We start from the raw sequence: 20,111 nt of genomic DNA, 5'->3' as shown, positions 1-20,111 counted from the left end.
TAGAACTGAATGTGCAAGTATACCTTTAACGCCGTTTTTGATGCGCAAAGTATAAATACTATTGAGGCCCCTAGTGTCTCTCTAACTTTCCTCTCTGGAAGTAGACGCATTAAGACTAGTGTAAGTTAAGATGGAAGATTAAGTCTATTTGAACTTGGTAGGAAGCCAGCGGAGGAAATAATAAATATGAGCAGAAAGTTGTTTATTTATTCTTATATAAAAAAAAAAAGATAAAAAAGAATTTATTAGCAAAATTATTTCATATGTAAAATGTCTCTCTTAACTACTTTTATTCTTTTTTTTGTAGCCTTGAATGTATGAATGTAAAAAATGAAGCTTTGAAAGTGCTAAAATTAAAATTTTAAAATAATTTTTATTATCATAATACTACTACTAACATAATTTACTATTATAATAATACTACTAATATAATAGTAAATTATGTTAGTAGTAGTATTACGATAGTAAAAATTAAAATTTTAATTTATTTAATGTTCTGCAATTCTGTTTGTAGCTAATCGTACGGCCAAAGTTATAGGACGTATGAAGTTTCTAATAGTTTGAATTAAAACTATAAAAGAAGCTGAAAAAATTGGTGTTCCTGGTGGCATCGAATGTCTTCACATTTGATAATCAAAAAAATTAACCTACTCAAATAATATTATTGATAATCGCCGTTCAAGTGCCGCAATTATGTAGTGATATGGTTGCTCCACTTTATCGGCTACCATTCATACATGCTCATACATACATGCTGACAGAAAAGCCATATCCCACTCTGATTTTAATGCATGATCTGCATATCACAGTTTTATTTGAGCTGCCTTCGTGTTAAAGATACTGAATCTCTTCTTTAACATATTATTCTTAAGTGTGTAATATCAGCGCAGTAATCTCATGTGCGCAGATGCATTGACAAACGAGAAAATTTGCCCCGCTTGTATAACATAAGGTTTTATAATTACTCAATATTACAGAACTACATTCGTGGTCGCAGAAGCTTCGGTGCAGCTTTTCCGTTCATAGTGCGCAAACTGCCAATACGATTGAAAATCAACAATCCTGATGCACGCTCGATAGTATCCAAGGGAACCTGCAAACGAACACACGCATAACAGAAATAAAAAACATAAGCCTAGGTTTTCCAGCCAGGTCAACAAATGATAAATTAACACGTGCAGTGTTCAAGAGACTTAGTAGACGAGGATACATTTCTCAGTCGACGCTGTCAAAACCATGGCGCGGTACTGCCTAAAAAAAGTAAAACTAAAAATACGATTATATTTTCTGTCTTCATATTATTGTTGTTCTCAATTTTTCCCTATGTTCAGTGTTACCATGAATGCTTCTAGAGGAGTTGTGTCATCGATAACTTCGTTGGGCATGACATACGCCTCCATATCCATTTCTCCATTATCGGTTTCGCCTACAACAACCTGCAACAAAATAGTTAACGCATTTTAGCCAACAATAATTATCAAATATATACATACATATATAAAGATGGATTCTCATAGCCAGTAAAAGCCGACGAATCATTAAGGTGCCAACTAACTCTATGATACAAGTATATAAGAGTGAACATTCAACACAAATATTCATCTGCCGAATGGGACTTATATATAATCAGGTAGTACCTTGAAAAAATGAGTGGGCACAGCAACATGGTTGGCTCCAATAACCTGATAGTGAACGTAGAGCTTCCCATCAGCCTCACAACTGTCCATCGCACGATACAATGAATGATGCATTAATATAAATGAAAGAAAAACTTCAGCAGAGCTAGTTTAGTCAAGTAGGGCTGAGACGAAGCCTTTTTTGTTATTTAAAAAAAAAAAAAGAAAAAAAAAAGCAGATTTTTTTGTGTAAAAAGTTTTGTGGATGTTCGATATCTTTGAACAAAGTGAACGAATTTCCATACTTACTATTGAAATAGTGGTGACAAATATTACTGGAGATATTCAATTAGCTTATTCGTAAAGATTTAGCAATATAATGAAACTAAAGCAAAATAGATGTTTGCAATGCAGTGACTATTTGTTCTTTCTAATGATCATACCGGGGTAAATATAACGGGCCTGTGCACACGTAAACGCTTGTATATTTTCTGGTTAACTGTCTCACATGGCTTTCTAACCGCTCCCACGAATCGCGATTAAAACCTTTCCCAACCTGCGAAACGATAGAGGAAATTGTTATTTACGAATACACCCACCAACAACACATCAATTACATCTCGTCCTACACGAATATCAGGCGAATCGAACATTCTATGAATTAAGGTACCAGCAAAATTCACCAATCGGATAAAAGATATCTACGTAACGCCTTTTGCTGCAAAGAGTACCAAATATAATGTCTGAGTTTCACACTTGATCACTATGGCAGCTTCCTAACTTCTGGCCCACACAACGAAAAAACAAAACCACCCAGAAACGTTAAATTACCGGATCACTTCAGTCGAATCAACGTGAAATTATTTTGCACAAATCAAGCTAAGTAGTTTACCAGATTACCTTGAGTGAAAATTGCATGCCTAAATCTTCGCCTTTCCTCTATGGGCTTACTTGAGGGGCCATGTTACTGTAGAAGAAAGTGTCATTCATATCTTTCTGAGTGCGACGATGGTTTCCCGCTGCTGCAAGGTGGCCCCGATCAAAGCCAGATCGCGCGTAATCAGCAACACCCGAGCGAAAATACGGGTGAATCTGTGAAAAAAAATTCATGTATGAGAAAATAATCATAATAAAAGCCATGCTACAAATAGCCGTTGTGCCTACCTTCAAACAACGTTTGAGCTTGGTTATTATCCCCTTAGTTATTAGAAAAAGTTATTTCCATACATCTTTTTGCAGTAATTTTCAAATATTAAGAACGAAAGGTTAAACCTGGCCAGCTCCACAGCTACCTGCTGGTATTGTAACAAGAGGTAACCGTGGAGTTCGGGCAGCTATTAAGGAAGATACCTGAAACGTGTCTTTATCATTTACACGAAGGGGCATCGAATTAAAGCAGAAAGCATACATGCCCGCGATGCGAGTTTTACTAAACCCGAAAATGTTTAATATCAAAATCGGCTGTTAATAGGTTTTATGGGACTTTATATGCGCACAACAAAACCGGTCAAACACTCTGTACATCTCACGCAATTTTTGTGTTAAAAGACAGTCATGGGTCATCGAAGATTACAACTATATAAGTACGATAGGTCTTCTACGCTAATACACGTTATGTTATATATTAAATAGGCCGACAAAAAATTGTTTTCTATGAACACCATATATCGCTCAACGGCGGCGAAGTTACTATGGCTTCCACTAATCCGAGAGCCGGCAACATTGAGAGTCTGAACAGAAAAATTCGTGACAAGATTGTATAGCGTAAAAAACACCAAAGTGTGCTTCAACAAGACCAGAGAGCGAAGAAGATTTGGGAGAATGAAGGCTTTAATTGGGTTAAATGCGTACAGCCTGGTCTTCGTGGAATTCGCATTTCGTACGAGAGACCTCTTCGATGCTTCTTAGGTTCTCCTTTGTGAGATGCTCCATCACCCAGTTAGCCGTACGATTACGTTTGTCATATGACAGAACGTAGTCAGACAGGTATCGAATATTATCCGTTCCCGGAAAACCCAATCGCATAACTTCTCTGCAAAAAATACAAATTCATTGAAATCATAATCAAATAAATCATTCAAAACATCGGGTGCGATTTGATGAATAATAGCTTTATATTATGGGTATGTCTATACAGATCGTGTAAGTATGAATTGCGTGATCCATGAATTGCTTTGCAGACGCAGAATAAGAAATTAGCAAGATAAGATATAACGGAATTGATTGCAAAGTTTCCTTTATCCTATACATGTTCGGCATTTTATAATGACTACATACGTTATTCTCTGCGTAGTCTCTAACTGAGGACTGTACGTTTGTGGCAAAGGGTCTGCCGCTTTCACGCGTACCAGCAGGCCATTATTTTGCCGGAGAACTTCCGTAGCTGCTGCGCCAATTGCTGCCCCAGCTAGGCCAGCCATCATAGGTACTCGCAACCGTTTCAACATACCGTCTACGCACATGGGGGGATATTAATTGATTATATATATATATTGAGCTAAAATCAATAACATTTACAATAGGTCAATTACTCAAATTAGATTAAAACTAATCGCCGAAATAATTTTGCTAAAGCGAAGCTACCCTTAATTAACACAATGTTCTTTTTGTTTTTTTTTTTAATTTTTCATTTGAAAGCTTTATTGATCTTTTTTTGTCACTTAAAATTAAATCTATCTCTGCCACAGGACGAAAGATCAAATATAATGTAATATAATCATGCTTACACAAGTTTGACGAGCTTAACTTCACAAGACGCTTCCGAAATTATCGGATCGCCTATAAAAGAACGCCTTCCTGTGGCACTGCAAAAAAATACGATGTCCGTTTAAAAGTGAAAAAAAGCAACCAAATGATGCTCTCTAGGTGCATCAACTGGTCATTTTAGATAATAGCTTTATGTTCGATAGACATAGTTACATTCGTTCGTGCTTCGATTATCACACATCCTTCGAATGAGGCTAGCTAGATTAGCTTACGTCGAAATTTTTTTTACACACACTGATTATAACTTAATTGTGCACTGCAGTTTGCATTTACTCGAATTCAAATTTTTTTCTTACATAACAGACTCTTTCTCCCAACGACCTAGCCTAGCAAATTAAAATCAGCAAGATTTTCGCTCATATTTAGACTTCTAAGAGCCGAAAGAGCAGATCGCACCCTGTTTTTCCCTCTCCTTTATCTAGTCAGCACTCTGTAGGCAGATGTTTTAGAAACCTGGCTTTCTCTTGTTTAACTGTTTGTTCTATAAAAACAAAGCTCGTAAACATTGGTGCTAGCCAGTCTATTATGCAATGATTATTTCAATGATTGCCTTTGAGCTACACGCAAAATAGCTTTGTACATATTCTATTAGAGTGACGTTCGACCCTTGGATTGCGTCGGGCATCTAGGCCACAGCTATCGACAATATTATGTAGCTACGACGAATAGTGAATGAAGCATTGCCAGCGCTGTTAAACGCTCAACAGTCAGGTTTCCGGCGAACGGCCGGATTATCCCATGAAAATCGCACATAGATACGCATACACACACCATAGACATATAGACGACAGCCGCAATGTGACAATATCTACAGATTCTCCGTGAAACCTGTTATGAGCTTGGCTTGTACAATCCAACTAGGAGAACCTGTTCCGGCCGCGAAGTTAAGTGTAAGTTTTTAGGTTGTCGTTATCTGCCTTCGTTGAGAACAGGTTGTTATGTCGTCTTAGGAACTAACTGAAAAAAATGAGCAGTAGTGATATTCCTAATGGATACAGTGCACTGTGACTAGTTAGTGAGTAATCGTCAGGTAATTGTGCCGTACCCTAATCTTGACTACTACACACTCTAGTTTAATATTGTTATGAGCTAGCTTTGGCTTCACGCTGAAGTAATGTCTAACGTACCAGACGTAACACATTTTAGGCTACATATTTCGGTACCGTGCCGGTCTCCAGCGCACTACTTTTTCTTCCCTACAACATGTATACCTCGATCAGGTGTGCCAAACCGCCAATTGCAGATAGTGATAAACCAACGGCATGACGTTTCCATCTATCCAAAAATATCCAGATGAAACTTGTGACGGTAGCAAACGCAGTTTGGGCGTGCAGCGCTAATTGCTCCAATCTCCACCTGGATTAGTCAACAGACTGTAAGAGCGCATTGTATTTTTGAGTCAATGACAAGTTCAAGCAGCCGCGTGTGACACGAGAACGAAGAGAGGAGACAGACTAAGATGTATCTATCTATACACGTACTAAAGCTCCAATGTTTTAAGCTTGTGTAAATATTTGCTCGCAATACTACCCCGTCAGTTGTGCAAAGCAGTGGATTTTATTAATAAACAGCAATGTAGAAAAGTTAGATTAGGCAGATGACGTCTCAATTATTGATTGCTAATAGAGGCCGACACCAAGCGAAATGAAGGTCGATAGATAATATAGTTTCGACAGCGGCCTAATGTAAAAGCAATTTCCTGGTCAGTACTGTGAACAACTATAATTTGTTTTAATATATATATATATATATATATATATATACGTTTAACTATAATAACGTTTCGTGGAGTCCTTCCTCAAATTAGTTCCCTTGGTAAATAGTTAAGAAAAAAGTGGAATCTTGATATACGGATGTGCTTAATTAAATCAGAGTATGATTTACAGCTCATCTGGTTTTATACTACTATCGGAGGCAATAAATCCCTGGTTCTTTTCAAATGTTATCATATGGATCGATATAGGAACCGTCAATGGAACGTCGAGTACGATTAGAAGTAACATGATCAGATACCTTGGTATTAGTAATCGTACGAGCTAATTGCTTCGAATGTTATTTACCTATTCAGAGCGGGGTAGTACTATTTCGGGCAGTGATAGTCCCGTATGTACATATTTAAGGCAGCCAACGCTGTGCCCGTGTTAATTGGTGAATGAGTCATCCGATTGTTGTCGCAATGTTTTTTTTAGATATATATGTATTTACTTTTGCTTAAGGCAATCTTTCATGAAACAGTTTTCGTTACCTGAGTATTGCGAAGTTATATGGTACACGAAATTTACCAAAGAATGAGTGTATGTGAGGCTCATCTTCGCCACTGCCAGTAGCAATATAGACTATTTTTGTGTCTGCCAGACCTGTTTATCCATGGCTTACAAGGCGTTTGATGAAGCACGTGTTGACGTCAGTACCTTTTGCCTACTACGTGGCAACTACTCACCTATAGGACAGGTAAAAATAATAATCGAAACAATTTACAATGCTTCTACCCTATTATAGTGTGAGTTCTCAATCGAAGCGACAGTATCCGTAAATACGTTAGGTGGATCATTTGAGGCCGTGCATCCCCAAGAAGCTATTTGCTTCTACATAAACACAAAGATTACCGATTCCCAGATTCGAATTTAGAGTGGAATCGTTTGGGTATGTGGGTTTTCAGTACGCATCTCTAATGATTGTAATACTACTAATGAGTCCGTATTATTCTCCTTAGCCGTATTATCCTCCCATAGCCTTTCACGTACATATATCGTGAATAGCCATTATCTAGGTAGTTTATGAACAACTCTAATCCACAAGATTCACCATACTGAGCTGCATTCATTACAATCAACATGTTCCTTCGTTTTCGAAAAGTAATATAGGTTTAGTTGTTTAGTATCTATATAAAACGAGTAGCTATTTCGGCCAACAGTAGAGCAACTCGAACGTGCTTTATCTCATTACACATGTACTAGAGCGACGCAGGATTGTGTGCTAGCGACCGTTGGCTTTTTCAGCCAGAGACAATTTTTTTTTGGATTTTCTCCGACAGAACTGTCGTTAGCTATCAATACGTAATCACTTCAGGAACCTTTTGACGTGCTAAGACTGTTGAAGACAACGTTCTTATTCTATGCCTCGCCGTTAATAAACCAATTGGTAAAGATGGGTCGCGTAATCTGCTTGATGAAATTCGTATAATGTGAAAAAAAAAACAGCATTATTATTTTATCGTAGGCGCACTGTAAGAGACAAACAGCAGACTGATTATTTATTTTTCTTGCAAGAATAATGAGGTGGAGTCGGTGAATTTCAATGCTCAGTCTTAGATTTTTCAGACAAAAGTAAAATTCACCGTCGCTACGTATAATGAGCTTAATTGTTCAAGGTTTATTGATAGTGTCTATCTGTTACAGCACTGACCGGTTAGGCCCGCAATTTGGAGTGATGAACATGTCGGACCAGGACGTGGCAGGCAGCTCCAAGCAGGCCATTCCTGTAGGTGCCCTTTATATTTGCCGGCAGTTTCTGCTGATGATTACGAAATTTGGCACGGTTTTAATGAAGTTTGCAATAAGCCGAGTAGCTTTTTAAAATTAGCAAAGGATTTTAATTGCATTTTCTATCTAGGTACTTAAAAGTAAGAATTGGTGAATAAAAATAATACAACTTATATTCATGTGTACATAATAATAAATAACTTAATAATATTTGTTTTTTCAGTTAGAGGAGCAGGACTATGATGGATTGTTGCAATATTGCAAACGTCAATTTCTGCTGCTCCAGAAGACAAAGGCCAAATTTGATGGTAAGTTTCGCATTATCACGGAATATTGTAGTAACGATCAACTATTATATTACTATAGGTACATTTTGTCTTAGACAAACATTGTTTGTTGCGTCAAAGTATTTTGAGCTATGCACTTCTCGAGCTTCTTATTAAAGCCTCAAAAGAGTAATATTGGAGAAAAACAAGAACCTTATTGAATTTGAGTGTCAAATTGGCTGCTATTTGTATAATAGACGGAATTTTACTGAGATTAATAATTGTATGATCTGTGTACTAATAAATAGCTTTGTTTGATTGAACTCTAGAAGAAGAGCGTAAATATATCTTTCGATGCTACCGTGTCTTTGCTTTATTTATCTACCAACACCGATGTACCTACAGAAACATTTTCAGTATCATACTCAATTGTGGGGCTATTGAAATGCTTATTTCCTATCATATAAAGGAAGTAGATATTTCCGTTAAGAGTGTTTCTGTCGATTGAAAATAACAACATTTCAGAGCAAAAAAAGGAGCGCGAGAACGCTGAATCCCAACTACGGGCACAGCTGGAAGAGATCTCTGAAGAGCGCGATAAACTTAGAACTAAACTCGAAGAGGACAGGAACCAGCAGGCTCAGCATATTGAGGTATCTCTACTACTCACCTATGTTTACCTATGTACGAAATACTAACGTAATTGAATGTTCCAAAGAGATTGCGTGGTACCCTAGAAATCATACCGTATGTAGCGGTAAGAAAATACAATTTTCACAACGAATATGGAAAGAAACAGTGTCCTTCAGGAAATTGTCTAGATACCTGTACAGATTCACGTTCATAAACGAGTTTTAGAAGCCAAACATTGAATTTATAGTTGTACTCGGCAATGGTTTGGCCATACCAAATATAACAGACGTCTACATCGCCCCATATCAAATCAATCTTATTATGGAAACACTTAATATGCTATGCAAGAAAGGGATGCTGTTCAAAAGAGTCAGAAAAGCAAATTCTTAGATGAATTGAAGGTCCCCAAAGAGCCCACTTAAAATTTGTTTCTTGGCATGTTTCAAAAATTGCTCGTTTCAGTAATATGCAAAATTTTTATGTCCAGCAGCTTAAAGTTTGATCGGTCAGTTAACGTCTTATACAAAATAAAGCTCGTTGTCCATCGTTTTTAGTTTTGTTAGTTAACTGCTGGATAAGATTTAGAAAAATATTGATAACAACGTACCAGTATCTACTTGTGGGGGGGGGGGGGGTGCTTATAGGAGCTGGAAGCTCGTAATGCCTCGTTGGAAAACGAACTCAAGCAAATCGGAGACACCAGCAGTTCAGGGAAGAAAGACCCGGTTGATGAGCTTAGTGAAGCAACGAATGAGCTCAATCTGCTTCGTGAAGAAAAGCGGGAACTGCTTGAGAAATTGGATTCTCTTGAGTCAGCCCGGGACGCTGCACTCGAACTCGAAAAACGAATGGCACAGGTACGACAGAGCAAGTCTAGTTTTAGGTGATCCACTTTAGACAGGATGTTTTGTCAATGTGAAGAAAATAGCATAGTGAATTATAAGCCCGTCAAGTATTTGTGCGTCGAAGTATACTAATAAGAATTTTGCAGGGCAATTTTTACATGCCACTTTTGCCGAAAACATTGTCTCTAACATATTGAATTTCGTAGAGCCGCATATAAAGTGACGCCATTTTTCAAAAGTTGACCAGTTGTTCTATCTAAGGCTATCTGCAGAAGCAACCATTGGACAGAGGCACTAAATAGCGAGGGTAAGTTACAACCGTTTCCACCGGAAGCGAACACGCAAGGTTCTCATCCACCTTAACTATTCTTGTGTAAATAATTGGACGACCCAACACTACCTTTAAGGAAATGACAACCATGTAGGTCGAAAGACTAACTCAGGCTAGTCTGGAGGGTTCAATTAACTTTTCCTGTTAAGCCTGAAATGTTTATCGTCGATAATCAGAATAGTCTTCGTCCGATTACCAACAATTCAATAGGTGTCGAAGTGAAAAAGCAAACGTCGAAAGCCTTAGAGTTGCATTTTATACCTGCTGTGACCTTTTTTCACTGCGTTAAAGTTCTAGCAGAAAAGCCCAGTAGCCCAAGGGAGCATTTGCGGTTTCCAGCAAACGTTTTCGGACATCTTTGTACGAATTTATTAGATTTGAAGTTAGAGATAATGTATTTGAAATTGTGGCGTGGCACAGTTTTGTTGGTGAAGGTAAATAGTATATTGTTTATTTTAATAACATTTTAAGTGTTCTAATATTTCAATTGGATTACTTTCTATCGCATGAATATGATGACAGTTTAACGTTTATGCAACAACAAACCAAAGGTAATCAAGCATTAAAATCGTGTCGTCATAAAATATAAAGTTCAAGATTAAAATCCAAGCTCGCAGTTAATTGGCCGAAATTCATCATCTATTTTCTTTAGAGTATATAAACCGGTACCTTGGCTTGCTAGCATCTTTCGAAATTGTCATTGCAATTTTGTTAATTATATCTTATCCTATTTTCACGACAGGGTTAAATGTAATTACACCAGGACGAAAAAATGATCATTACAGATACATATTCGTCACAATGGCTGTTATCATAGCCATTCCATATTTGTAATGAAGTACAACCAAGACATTATCTACAAAGATATATTATATATATATATATATATATAAGTAATAGAGCAATGTTTTATCTTTTTTGCCTGGTAGGCCCTTGACGACAATCGGTCCTTGCGAAGTCAATTGGATGAAGCGTTAGAAATGTTAAAGGCGTTACCTGCAAGCGACGGAACCTTTTCATCGGAAGGTGTCTCTGTTATAAAAGAAAATCATTCAGAGAGAAATGAGCTTACTTTGAAGGATGATGCTAAAAAGCTTCTCGAGGAAGTTGAGTTACCTGATAAACTCAAGGAGGTCAATGATAAGCTACTGCAGGCTGAAGAGCAACTAAAACAGGTTCGTTACTTTACTGCAAGTGACTCAAGCTTATGACTAATGAAAACATACATATTCAGCATAATATAGTATATACATGCTTAATAAATGGTCTCCATCTACATTTCAAAGCGGTTGATAAAATGGCAGTGCAAATCACGTTGTGGTCAAGGCAAAATAGTTTCTTTCATAAATGGTTCTAAACTTTGTTTCTTCATCCTTCAAACGCATAAACTATTTAACCTAAGGTCTTTGCAAGGCTTCTCGATGAAGTGAATTCGAGATTGCTGTTAAGGTGTTTTTTACTGTTGATAGATTACCTATGCTAAGAGTATTTAATATTTCATAAATTTCTTGTCTGTTCGAATGAGTTCCATGTATCATGGGTTGGGACTTCGATGTGAACGCTGTGGGTGGAAAAAGAAGGGTAGAGTGGAGACCGCCTTTTCTCATGAAAAAAATGAAAAATCTATTAAAAATAATTAAAATTCTCGCGTCCAAACCAGCATTTATCTTTTGTGACCTTTTTCAGATGGAAGATGAGAAAATGGAGTGGCAAGCTCGAGAAACAGCCACTAGGTGTCGTGTGGAAGAATTGGAGAGCAATGTTCAGGTGTTGACCGCTGACCTAGATAATGATAGGCAGCACATTTGTACCCTGACAGAAGCTCTTGAGACAGCCGAGCGTGCAGAAACTAATGCCAAAAACAGGTGAATACTGGGCTACTTCAAAAGACGAATATTGGAGTTAGATCTGTTTCTTTTTTTTATTATTACTTGTTTTTAGTACTGTGGATTGAGGAATTAGCCGATCTCGCCAGCCCATTTTCCGTATTAGTTAGCCGCAATCCAAAGAGGCGCTTTGTGTGTTTAATACGTTCCTCGCCAAAGCGTCTCCCTTACTTCACCTGCCGTGCGACGGGGTGGCAATTCCTTCGTACCATTGTAAAGAAAGAGCGTGACTTTCTATGTCGCGTATCTATCCTTAATAAAAGTAAACGCTCTGCATTCTCGTGGCGTGTGATGAGCTGTGTCCTCGAGACCCGCTGTACACGGCTATATGAAGAGACCTTGCCAACGGTGTCATCTGGATCTCAGTGTTAAAAAATTTCTTCACAGCCGCACAGGATACAAAGAGTCCAAGTATCGTGTTCCATTCTTTCTGCCACATAACCATGATTGTACCACCCGCGCATCCGCTGTCGGGTCAACCCACAAGATATACAAGAAATACACTAGGCTACCATTCATTGTTATTATGCGTACGACGTTTTTATTAGGTCCTTTTAAGAAACCTGCGTATACGTGTGCGTTTATCGAGGGTCTGGGATTCATTCATTTAAGTAAATGCATTCAGTTAGCTAATTACTAATTTACTTTCCCTGTTACTACTCTGTCTTCATTCTCTAGCCTGCAGCGCTTACAGAGTCGGGTGGACGAACTGATCTCGTCTTTGGCAATTTCATGCGGAATCATCTTTTCAACTTCAGACCAGCAGATCGAACGATTCTCCCGGCTTTGTCTCGACACCCTCCTGGCTCTCGTCGAGCTTAGCCCTCCAACACCTCTTTTGTTCGATGAGCTCTCCACTGGCCTTAAGGCCATCAGCGATGACTTCGTTCGGTGTGATCAACGCAAGGTCGAAGCACAGGAAAGTCTGCGTGAAGCAATTGTTAAACTCAATGATGCGCTTGACGAAGCCGATACACTCAGAGCAGAGGTGAAACAGCTAATACGACTCAAAGAATCTACAACATTTATAAAGTTTTACTATTGCATATTTAAATTCAGGGTCGATTCGATTCTGCTGTCATCCTGTTTATGTAAATACGCGTAGGTCACAACTCAGCATGCAGTTGGCATCTATATTCTCAAAAACATATTTCGAATCATGTGTTCACATATATACCTGATGTTTTTACATATTGTGCTATATTCTGTACAAGGAGATGCTGTGCTGTCTAAAGAGATCCCCGTTTGGCTATACGGCCTATTACAGGTTGACAGTGTTCGATGTGCACTTGAAGCCGAAAAGAAGCTCAGGGAAGAGGTAGAACGACGTTCTCTTGAAGCTGCGGATGAATGTGATATTCTCCGATCGACAACCACGGCACTTACGAACCAACTGGAAGAAGCGCAGGTGCACCTTTCGCAGTTGTTAATGGACGGAGAAGCTGCTGATAACGGCCATGAACCTGAAGTTAATTCAACCGATGATGACAAAAATTCCTCGGATGACGCCCGTGTCGGTCAACAAATCTCGGCGTTTAGAGAACAGTAGGAGACTAATTCACGCTTGTCATCTTAAAGCACTTAAACACTGTATATCAATAAAATCTTATTTAGTCACCTTTCCTACTAGCAGTTAAAAATTTCCTATATACAGGTCAACAACACAATGAGTTAATATCAGAGAGAGTATATAAAATAATTTAAAACACTTTGTGTCGTTTGGTCTGCATGAGTATTGTTGAGTTTATAAAACTCGTTTGAAAAATTTGCCAGGTGTCCTAAAAGATGATATCAAAGGGTGACGTGTCGCATTATGTTTATCACAATTTCCCTCGTATCTGCAGCACCAGCATGTAGCGCTAGGCTCCTGAAATCCTAGGAGCTTGCGATGGTCCTATGGTGGAACCTATGTAGGCAAAATAAGTAATGATATACTTGTTTACCGGTCTGTCGCATTTCTTTCGTTGTTTTTCACGTTAGCCGAAACAGAGAAATCCCTATCAACCTTCGCGAACTTTTTTCTCAGTTTCTGAGGTTTTTCTTAAAAGCTTTTGTTATTGGGAGTTCAGAGCGACGCCGTAGGTTTTCGGGGAGCAGTGGTGGGTCGGCTAGAAGATACCCGAGGTGACTTCATACTACGATGTGCAGTCGCAGCGCCTTCAGTGCCACTTGAGGAGGTTCTCCTCTGTAAGATTTTCCACAAATAACGCATATTCCATGCGTTGCGATCGAACAAACAGGGAGCGATTGCGAGAGACAAGCGATGAGGCGATTTGATTGCCCAAGTGGCCAAGACTGCCCTCCTGCCTTTTTCGGTGAGCCACATAGAGCAACTTCTGCCATTCGTGGAGAAGAGCAGCCCCAAGTATAGAAATCGAGTTACACTAGGAAGAGGTTCATTTGGGGAGAGACGAGGTATTAGTCGTCGCTCTCATGCCTCTATTTCTGAATTTAATGGCCTCGGTTTTTGGTCAGATTTACGGTTCGGTTCAAATCTGTAGCTGAAGCGTCGAGCCGAACTAGAGCTAACTGCATTTTGAACCTGCTCAATTCATATATCACTGCGTTGCCTGCATACACGATGACGGCTCTCTTATTCGATCAGGGAGGCCCTTTAGCATTTTATCAGAAACAATGATAACGGAAAATATTATTAAACCTAGTTGAATTTGACCAGACCGATGCGATTTCCAAAACAGATAACATCTAAAACCTTGAAGGAACGACAGTGCGTTCTTCGCACATATTTATTGACTTTATCCTAGAATTTTCATTTCGAGAAAGATGCGTAATGTAAGTATTATTACTGTTACGGTGTTTAGATAGTAGTTCTGTATCTGTTTGCAGAATTAACTCTTTACAAGTCGAATTAGAGAGAGAGCGATCGCTGCGAGAAGCTGCGGAACGCGATAGCTGTTCGCTGACAGCCGAACTAACAAAAGCGCAGGAGGCGGCTTCAGACATTGCAAAAATGACAAGCGACACTTCCAAAGAGAAAGAAGCAGAATTACAGAGACTGTTAATGGATCTAAAAAACAGTCAAGATCAGGTTGAAACTCTCACCAAAGAAGTCTCACAGGAACGAATTCACGTGCAAGTGTTAAAACAGCAAATAGTATGTGGTCTATTTTAATGCCACTAATTAATTTATGTCGTATACTGCATGCTAGCGAATGTCAGCAAAGAAAGCTATAACAAGTAAAAAGAATATTAACATAAGCTCGGGTATTTATCTAAGTTATCTCTAACTTAGATTTTAGGAAACCTTGTAAAGAACAGTTATGGGCAGCTACTTTGTCTTAGTGGACACAACTTTGCACGACAAATGGTATGTTTTAATCTTCCAGGAAGAGAAGTCAGACCTCCTTGAGAGATTTCGCGATACAGCGGATAACATGGTTGAGCGTATAAACAGGTAAGTGAAATGGTTTCCCATATCGCAGCTGCATAATATAACACAAAGTTCACACGAGAGAACCGAATACGACAGTGTTATATGCGCCGCACGTTTAAATATACCAATAGTAGGAACTACAGGAAGCATTTTCGTTTGCTGTACTTCACAAGTTTTCATGAGGACTAAACTAACTAGGCCCAGTTGTCTCGTGGGCTTCCTTTTATGTGACCTTATTATAGATACCTTAAGCTTTCAATGTACACAGAGCAGGGGCCGGTAGTCAGCCACAGGTTGAAATCCTCCCAGAATCTTTCACATGTTCAGCTTTTATAATATACAACCAGTAGTTTCATTACCTGATACTAATAGGTTGTTCATATTGTTTTCAGTGACACTTTCTCAAATCCAGACGATGGCTGCAGCGTTTTTCATTGTTTGTTAAGAAACCTTGAGGATTTGGTCAAGGATTTCTCAAAAGCACCGGATGTCGAAAATAAAATAGCCGACATGAAAGTATCGGAGAATTCCGAAAGGTGACTTCATAAAAGATAACGGATATCTTTCAAGTAATATTATCTAAATTTCCACTGTCGTCCTGAATATCGAACCCCCATTATTAAGTGAGCACACACAAGAGATGGCTTAGGAGTTAATAAAATTTTGAGTGATATTTTTTGTTTTTCAGATACATGCGAAACATATTGCAATGTCTCTTGAACACAGTTCGAACGCTGGAAACCCAAAATAACCCTTCAGAGTCAGTCAAAAAACAAGATAATATTCTTTTGATTCAAACATCTTCATTGCCTGATCAGAATGGGAATGGAGAGTTACCATGTGAGAGCACAATAATTAGCGTCAAAGATGCGGAAATTCAGGAGAGGGATGAGAAAATTGTGAAACTTAAAAGTCTACTTGTCAAAATGAAGAAAGAACATGCAGCGCTAAAGAAAGAACTTGTAGCGCTTAAGTCTTCGCAGCAACAGCCAGCACCAAATATTTTGGCCAATAACATTCAGGTAAATCAGTTTAATTTTTTTCTTAAGATCAAACTAGTATATAAACACTAGTATATAAACACTAGTATAGGCTGATGATAATTCTCATTCTATTATCTACTTTTCTATATGTTTTGAATTTAGTAAGAAAGTGATTAAAGACGCGAGTCGACACCTTTTAAATGTCATCTAGTATATTTTAATATAACTCTAGCTTAACGGGAATAGGATCATACCCAAATGTACTGCACCGTCCATGCATACGCTTTGTCTTTTTATGATCTGGACACCTTTGTGCTAGGTTAGTATGACTATAGCCTAGATATTATTTTATTAGGAAAACAAATTTATATTTGCAACGTATTTCAGAGCCTTCAAACAGAATATGATAAAGCAGTCGATGATCTGGAAGCTGAGAGAAAATTAAGCAGAGAGTTGCAAAAGAAAATTGCCCAAACAGTGGATCGAGTAGCTGAAATGGAACTTATAAGTTCACAGCTGGAAAATGACAAACGACAGCTCCTTGCTAAGGTACACACACACACAGCTCGTGATATCGCGTGATGATTTTACAGGAAAGACATACACTTCTATCAACCCTATTACATCTTATTGAACCAAAAAGTTACGTCGATGATGATAGTGTTATGAAGTAGCCATTTCGCCGAAAAGGTCGACTTAAGTAAGACTATTATGTAACAGGTCGAACAGGTTGAACACTCTGCAGAAGATGCTGCACACGCCAAAGCAGAAGCCGAAGCCCAAGTGTTGGTGGTGACGAATGAACTAGAAAAAGCTCGAACTGAAATGGATCGTTTGCGGCAGGAGCTTAGTCAACAAATACAGAATGTTACGGGTTTGCAGGTAAAACACAGCTCCGTCGGTCGCTTGTTATGTTTTCATTGTTTTTTTACAATCGTTTTAAGGAATCCACACACGTGAAAGTTAACGGGGCGCTAATACTGCAGTATCACCCATCTGGCTTTGGCTTGCATAGGTTGAGATGTCAGTTCTTCAGCAACAGGTTGAATTGGGACGATCCGCTATTGACGAAGCCCAGCAAGTGAGCGAACGGAGTAAACGGCTAGAACAAGAAGCGAGGGAGGCTCGAGATCAACTTGAGACGTTGGTAACAAGCAAAGCTCACCTCGAACTTCGTTTGGCCGACGCCGAACGCAGGGCGGCTGAGGTAGAGCAGTTGCGAAATTGCTATGATCAGCTCAGTGACGCAAAGTCGGAGTTAGCCATACGAGTAACAGATGCGATGCGGCGACTTGAGGAGTCGGAGAGTAAAGCCGCAGAGTTGGCCTCGCAACTCGCCGACGAAGAACAGGCGTTGAAGGTGTCGCAGCTACAGGTTGCAGAAAAAGTTCAAGAGGTCCAGGAACTGCAGAACTTACTGCAGAGTCAAAAAGACTCACAAACTAGATTAGTGCGTACTCTTGAAAGTAAAGCGGCGTCTTTGAAGAGAGATTATGCCACGGTGAAACTTGAGCTCGATGAGTCGAAAAAGGAGTTTGAAGCGTACAAAATCAAAGCTCACTCCATGATTAGAATCGTAAGTTTTTTCCGTCTAATTTTTTAAGGGACGTAATAATTTTCAACCATAAAATAAGCTGTTCCTGTTTGTCACTGAAAGAAGGCATACACAACTGATCACAAATTGCGATATCCACATTTATTCAATTCTATAGGTCTTTTTTATGTCAATTTGTTTATATTACTGTGGTCGTTTTTAAGCTGTTGAGTCATCTAATTGCTGAACATTTACTCTAATCATAACAAAACTTTACTGAATATGGCCGAAATGATAGCTTGAAACTAAATTTGGAACCACATCTAGGCTTGAACCCTCCAGTGTATTTTAAAACCAGTCACCTGCCCTAACTTTGATCACATAGACGCTAAATCAGACCTCTGTTATTGCAGAAAGAAAAACCGGAGAGGAAAAACGAATTGATTGATAACAGTATTATTACATCGTTAAAGGTAAGAAAACGCCCTAGGGGCCAAATCAGTTAACTCTAGTTTGCGTTTTTACAGTTCTCACGTAGAAATAGAGAAATCTGAACGGCATGACAAAGTCTACAATATTTATCGACGAACTAACATATGTTCGCAATATATTTTCGCCACTTACGTCTACAGCTGAAGATTGATGAGTTGACCCAAGAATTAAGCGTGTCAAAGACAGAGTTAGAGGCAACTCAGGAACAACTTTCTCGACTGCAAGATCGTTATGACAGTTTGCAGAAGGATATAGGCCAGCGTAATCAAGAATTTAAAATAAAACTGGCAATGGTTCTCGAAGAACGAGAGAAAAAAGTTCGTGAGGAGATGTTGAGACAGGAAACATCCAAATTAGAAGAAGCAGTCGCGCGCCATAAAGACGAGCTGATGCGCAAGGAGCAAGCTCAAAAGACCATGGTCCAAATTTTGGAAGATAAACTCGTTGAGGTTCGTTTGTACAGTTAGCCCTAATCTGTTAAAATACTTCCTTTAAACAAATGTGTTGTTTCTTACTTACTCCTAACATAACTTAGTCTAACTTTTTCAATCCAATTTTTCAATCAATGTCATTTTGTTGTGGTTTGAACTTGACCTTGAGCCTTTACGTGTCTATAATATTAATCGCTATTTGTTTCATATGTTTTCATCCTCTTCAATTGCTATAGCGATGTGAAATCAAAATATTAAAAGTCCTAACCTTTTTTTGGATCTATTAGCACGTATGTTGAAACAATGATAATAATACACTATTTTATAATGATATCCTTCGGACCAGATGCGAACCGAACTTGAAGCAATTAGAGAGTTGAATCGAACCCGGGAGATGGCAGATCGGTCACCTGATCTTCATAATGTCAGCGGCAACGGTAAGTTGATAAAACATTAAAAGTCCCCGGCACAGTTGTGCTTAATACTGTTAGAATCCTTATTCATATTATTCCGCAGTTCAATCATCATATTCCACAGTTGTAGCTTATGTATCATGGTAGACACGCGTCTTTACATTACCATTAACTAAGTATTAAAACTAGGCATATAAAATAGAATTAGGGCAGTCTCACAGAATTGGTTATTACGTCAGACTTGCTATACCAAAACGGCTTATTCTGCTGAAATTCAAATGTAATAGAGGCAAACACGGTCAATTTGTATTTAAGAAAGCAGAATGTGTTTAGTTGGTGAATTTAGTAATACTTCTTTGTGTTTGCAATGATACTGGTATAATTTTCGGACCCTTGTAATGTTTTGCTAAGGAGGGTAGAAGATGCAAACAGTCGGCTTTACCTTACCGTTATTCATTGTAAAAGGCGGTACAGTTTTAAGCTGGTGTTTTTTTAATACTTCATCTTCTTAGATGTATTCCTGGAGCCGGTACGCCAACCAGGTGAAGGTTCCGATTGCACGGATACAGCCATAACCGTTCGGCCTCTACCGTTCGACGTGATACCAACCTCCGGTTTCCAACCTCTTGATAAATTGCTCGAGCATCAAGAGGTTCCATCATTCGAGACGTTTGAATCAGTAACTTCACGGCTCGAAGAAGCGATGAAACGTATTGATCACTTCACCGAGCTGCTCAATGAGAGCGAAGTCAATAATCTTCGGCTTAGCGAGCAGGTCCGCGTACTGAAGGAAGAGGTTCGTCGGCTCGAGCGAAATAAGGAACGCGACGAGCAGTTCGGCAACCTTGAGTACCTCAAGAACGTCGTGCTCAAGTACCTGACAATGCGATCAGAGCGGGAACGCCTCGTTCCGGTGCTTGTCACTATGCTGAAACTTAGTCCTGATGAAAAACGAACGCTTCAACAAGGCGAGCAGGGATGGGGCCTACTGCCGAAATTCCTATAATATCAATGTTAACAAGTGAAAAGATTATATATA

General features: G+C 38.8%; 2 protein-coding genes and 1 long non-coding RNA gene across 18 annotated transcripts in view; 1 reads left to right on the top strand and 2 right to left on the bottom strand.

Moving 5' to 3' along the window:
• Positions 1 to 777: 777 nt before the first annotated feature.
• LOC111246443 (endonuclease G, mitochondrial-like) lies at positions 778 to 5,732 on the bottom strand. Of its 5 annotated transcripts, none has more exons than XM_022796076.2 (9): positions 5,510 to 5,732; positions 4,343 to 4,420; positions 3,894 to 4,068; positions 3,468 to 3,648; positions 2,568 to 2,708; positions 2,060 to 2,172; positions 1,638 to 1,719; positions 1,338 to 1,436; positions 778 to 1,093 (listed from the first exon to the last, which is right to left on the bottom strand). In XM_022796076.2, exons 3-9 carry the CDS (start codon positions 4,061 to 4,063, stop codon positions 980 to 982), a joined length of 900 nt encoding a protein of 299 aa, XP_022651811.1. In that variant the 5' UTR covers positions 4,064 to 4,068; positions 4,343 to 4,420; positions 5,510 to 5,732; the 3' UTR covers positions 778 to 979. The 5 variants fall into 5 exon arrangements, with proteins under 5 accessions (XP_022651811.1, XP_022651785.1, XP_022651766.1 ...); XM_022796050.2 differs by lacking the exon at positions 5,510 to 5,732 and adding an exon at positions 4,679 to 4,790; XM_022796031.2 differs by lacking the exon at positions 5,510 to 5,732 and adding an exon at positions 4,536 to 4,772.
• Positions 5,006 to 20,105, top strand: LOC111246429 (uncharacterized). 3 transcript variants are annotated; one of them, XM_022796010.2, is made up of 20 exons: positions 5,007 to 5,272; positions 7,781 to 7,862; positions 8,088 to 8,172; positions 8,656 to 8,783; positions 9,408 to 9,620; positions 10,869 to 11,114; positions 11,626 to 11,804; positions 12,504 to 12,813; positions 13,093 to 13,370; positions 14,673 to 14,940; positions 15,173 to 15,240; positions 15,612 to 15,755; positions 15,908 to 16,241; positions 16,590 to 16,751; positions 16,923 to 17,084; positions 17,218 to 17,778; positions 18,150 to 18,209; positions 18,369 to 18,677; positions 19,006 to 19,096; positions 19,585 to 20,105. In XM_022796010.2, the coding sequence occupies exons 2-20, from the start codon at positions 7,812 to 7,814 to the stop codon at positions 20,076 to 20,078; spliced, it is 4,143 nt and encodes a 1,380-aa protein (XP_022651745.1). In that variant the 5' UTR covers positions 5,007 to 5,272; positions 7,781 to 7,811; the 3' UTR covers positions 20,079 to 20,105. The 3 variants fall into 3 exon arrangements, with proteins under 3 accessions (XP_022651737.1, XP_022651745.1, XP_086833167.1); XM_086977041.1 differs by lacking the exon at positions 5,007 to 5,272 and adding an exon at positions 6,759 to 6,833; XM_022796002.2 differs by lacking the exon at positions 7,781 to 7,862 and having other exon boundaries at positions 5,006 to 5,272.
• Positions 17,874 to 20,111, bottom strand: part of LOC111246464 (uncharacterized) — a 46,189-nt gene continuing 43,951 nt past the window's right edge. For all 10 annotated transcript variants that reach the window (XR_015318779.1, XR_015318776.1, XR_015318778.1 and 7 more), the window contains one exon: positions 17,874 to 20,072. This is a non-coding gene — a long non-coding RNA (uncharacterized LOC111246464). The remainder of the gene's footprint in view (positions 20,073 to 20,111) is intronic.

Source organism: Varroa destructor, unplaced genomic scaffold (genome assembly GCF_002443255.2).
Source record: "Varroa destructor unplaced genomic scaffold, Vdes_3.0 BEIS01000001.1, whole genome shotgun sequence".
Lineage (NCBI taxonomy): Eukaryota > Metazoa > Arthropoda > Arachnida > Mesostigmata > Varroidae > Varroa > Varroa destructor.
Note: the sequence above shows the minus strand (reverse complement) of the source record. Positions and strands in the feature narration are given on the sequence as shown.

Bases quoted from the DNA above. Each gene is read 5' to 3' on its own strand.
- LOC111246443 (XM_022796076.2), bottom strand. From the start codon at position 4,063: ATGTTGAAACGGTTGCGAGTACCTATGATGGCTGGCCTAGCTGGGGCA. The intron at 1,720-2,059 runs GTATGATCATTA...TGCGATGGACAG, and splicing joins GGCCCGTTATATTTACCCCG to TTGTGAGGCTGATGGGAAGC. The intron at 1,094-1,337 runs GTAACACTGAAC...GTTCGTTTGCAG, and splicing joins CTCCTCTAGAAGCATTCATG to GTTCCCTTGGATACTATCGA.
- LOC111246429 (XM_022796002.2), top strand. From the start codon at position 5,216: ATGAGCTTGGCTTGTACAATCCAACTAGGAGAACCTGTTCCGGCCGCG. The intron at 8,784-9,407 runs GTATCTCTACTA...GGGTGCTTATAG, and splicing joins AGCAGGCTCAGCATATTGAG to GAGCTGGAAGCTCGTAATGC. The intron at 16,242-16,589 runs GTAAATCAGTTT...AACGTATTTCAG, and splicing joins TTTTGGCCAATAACATTCAG to AGCCTTCAAACAGAATATGA.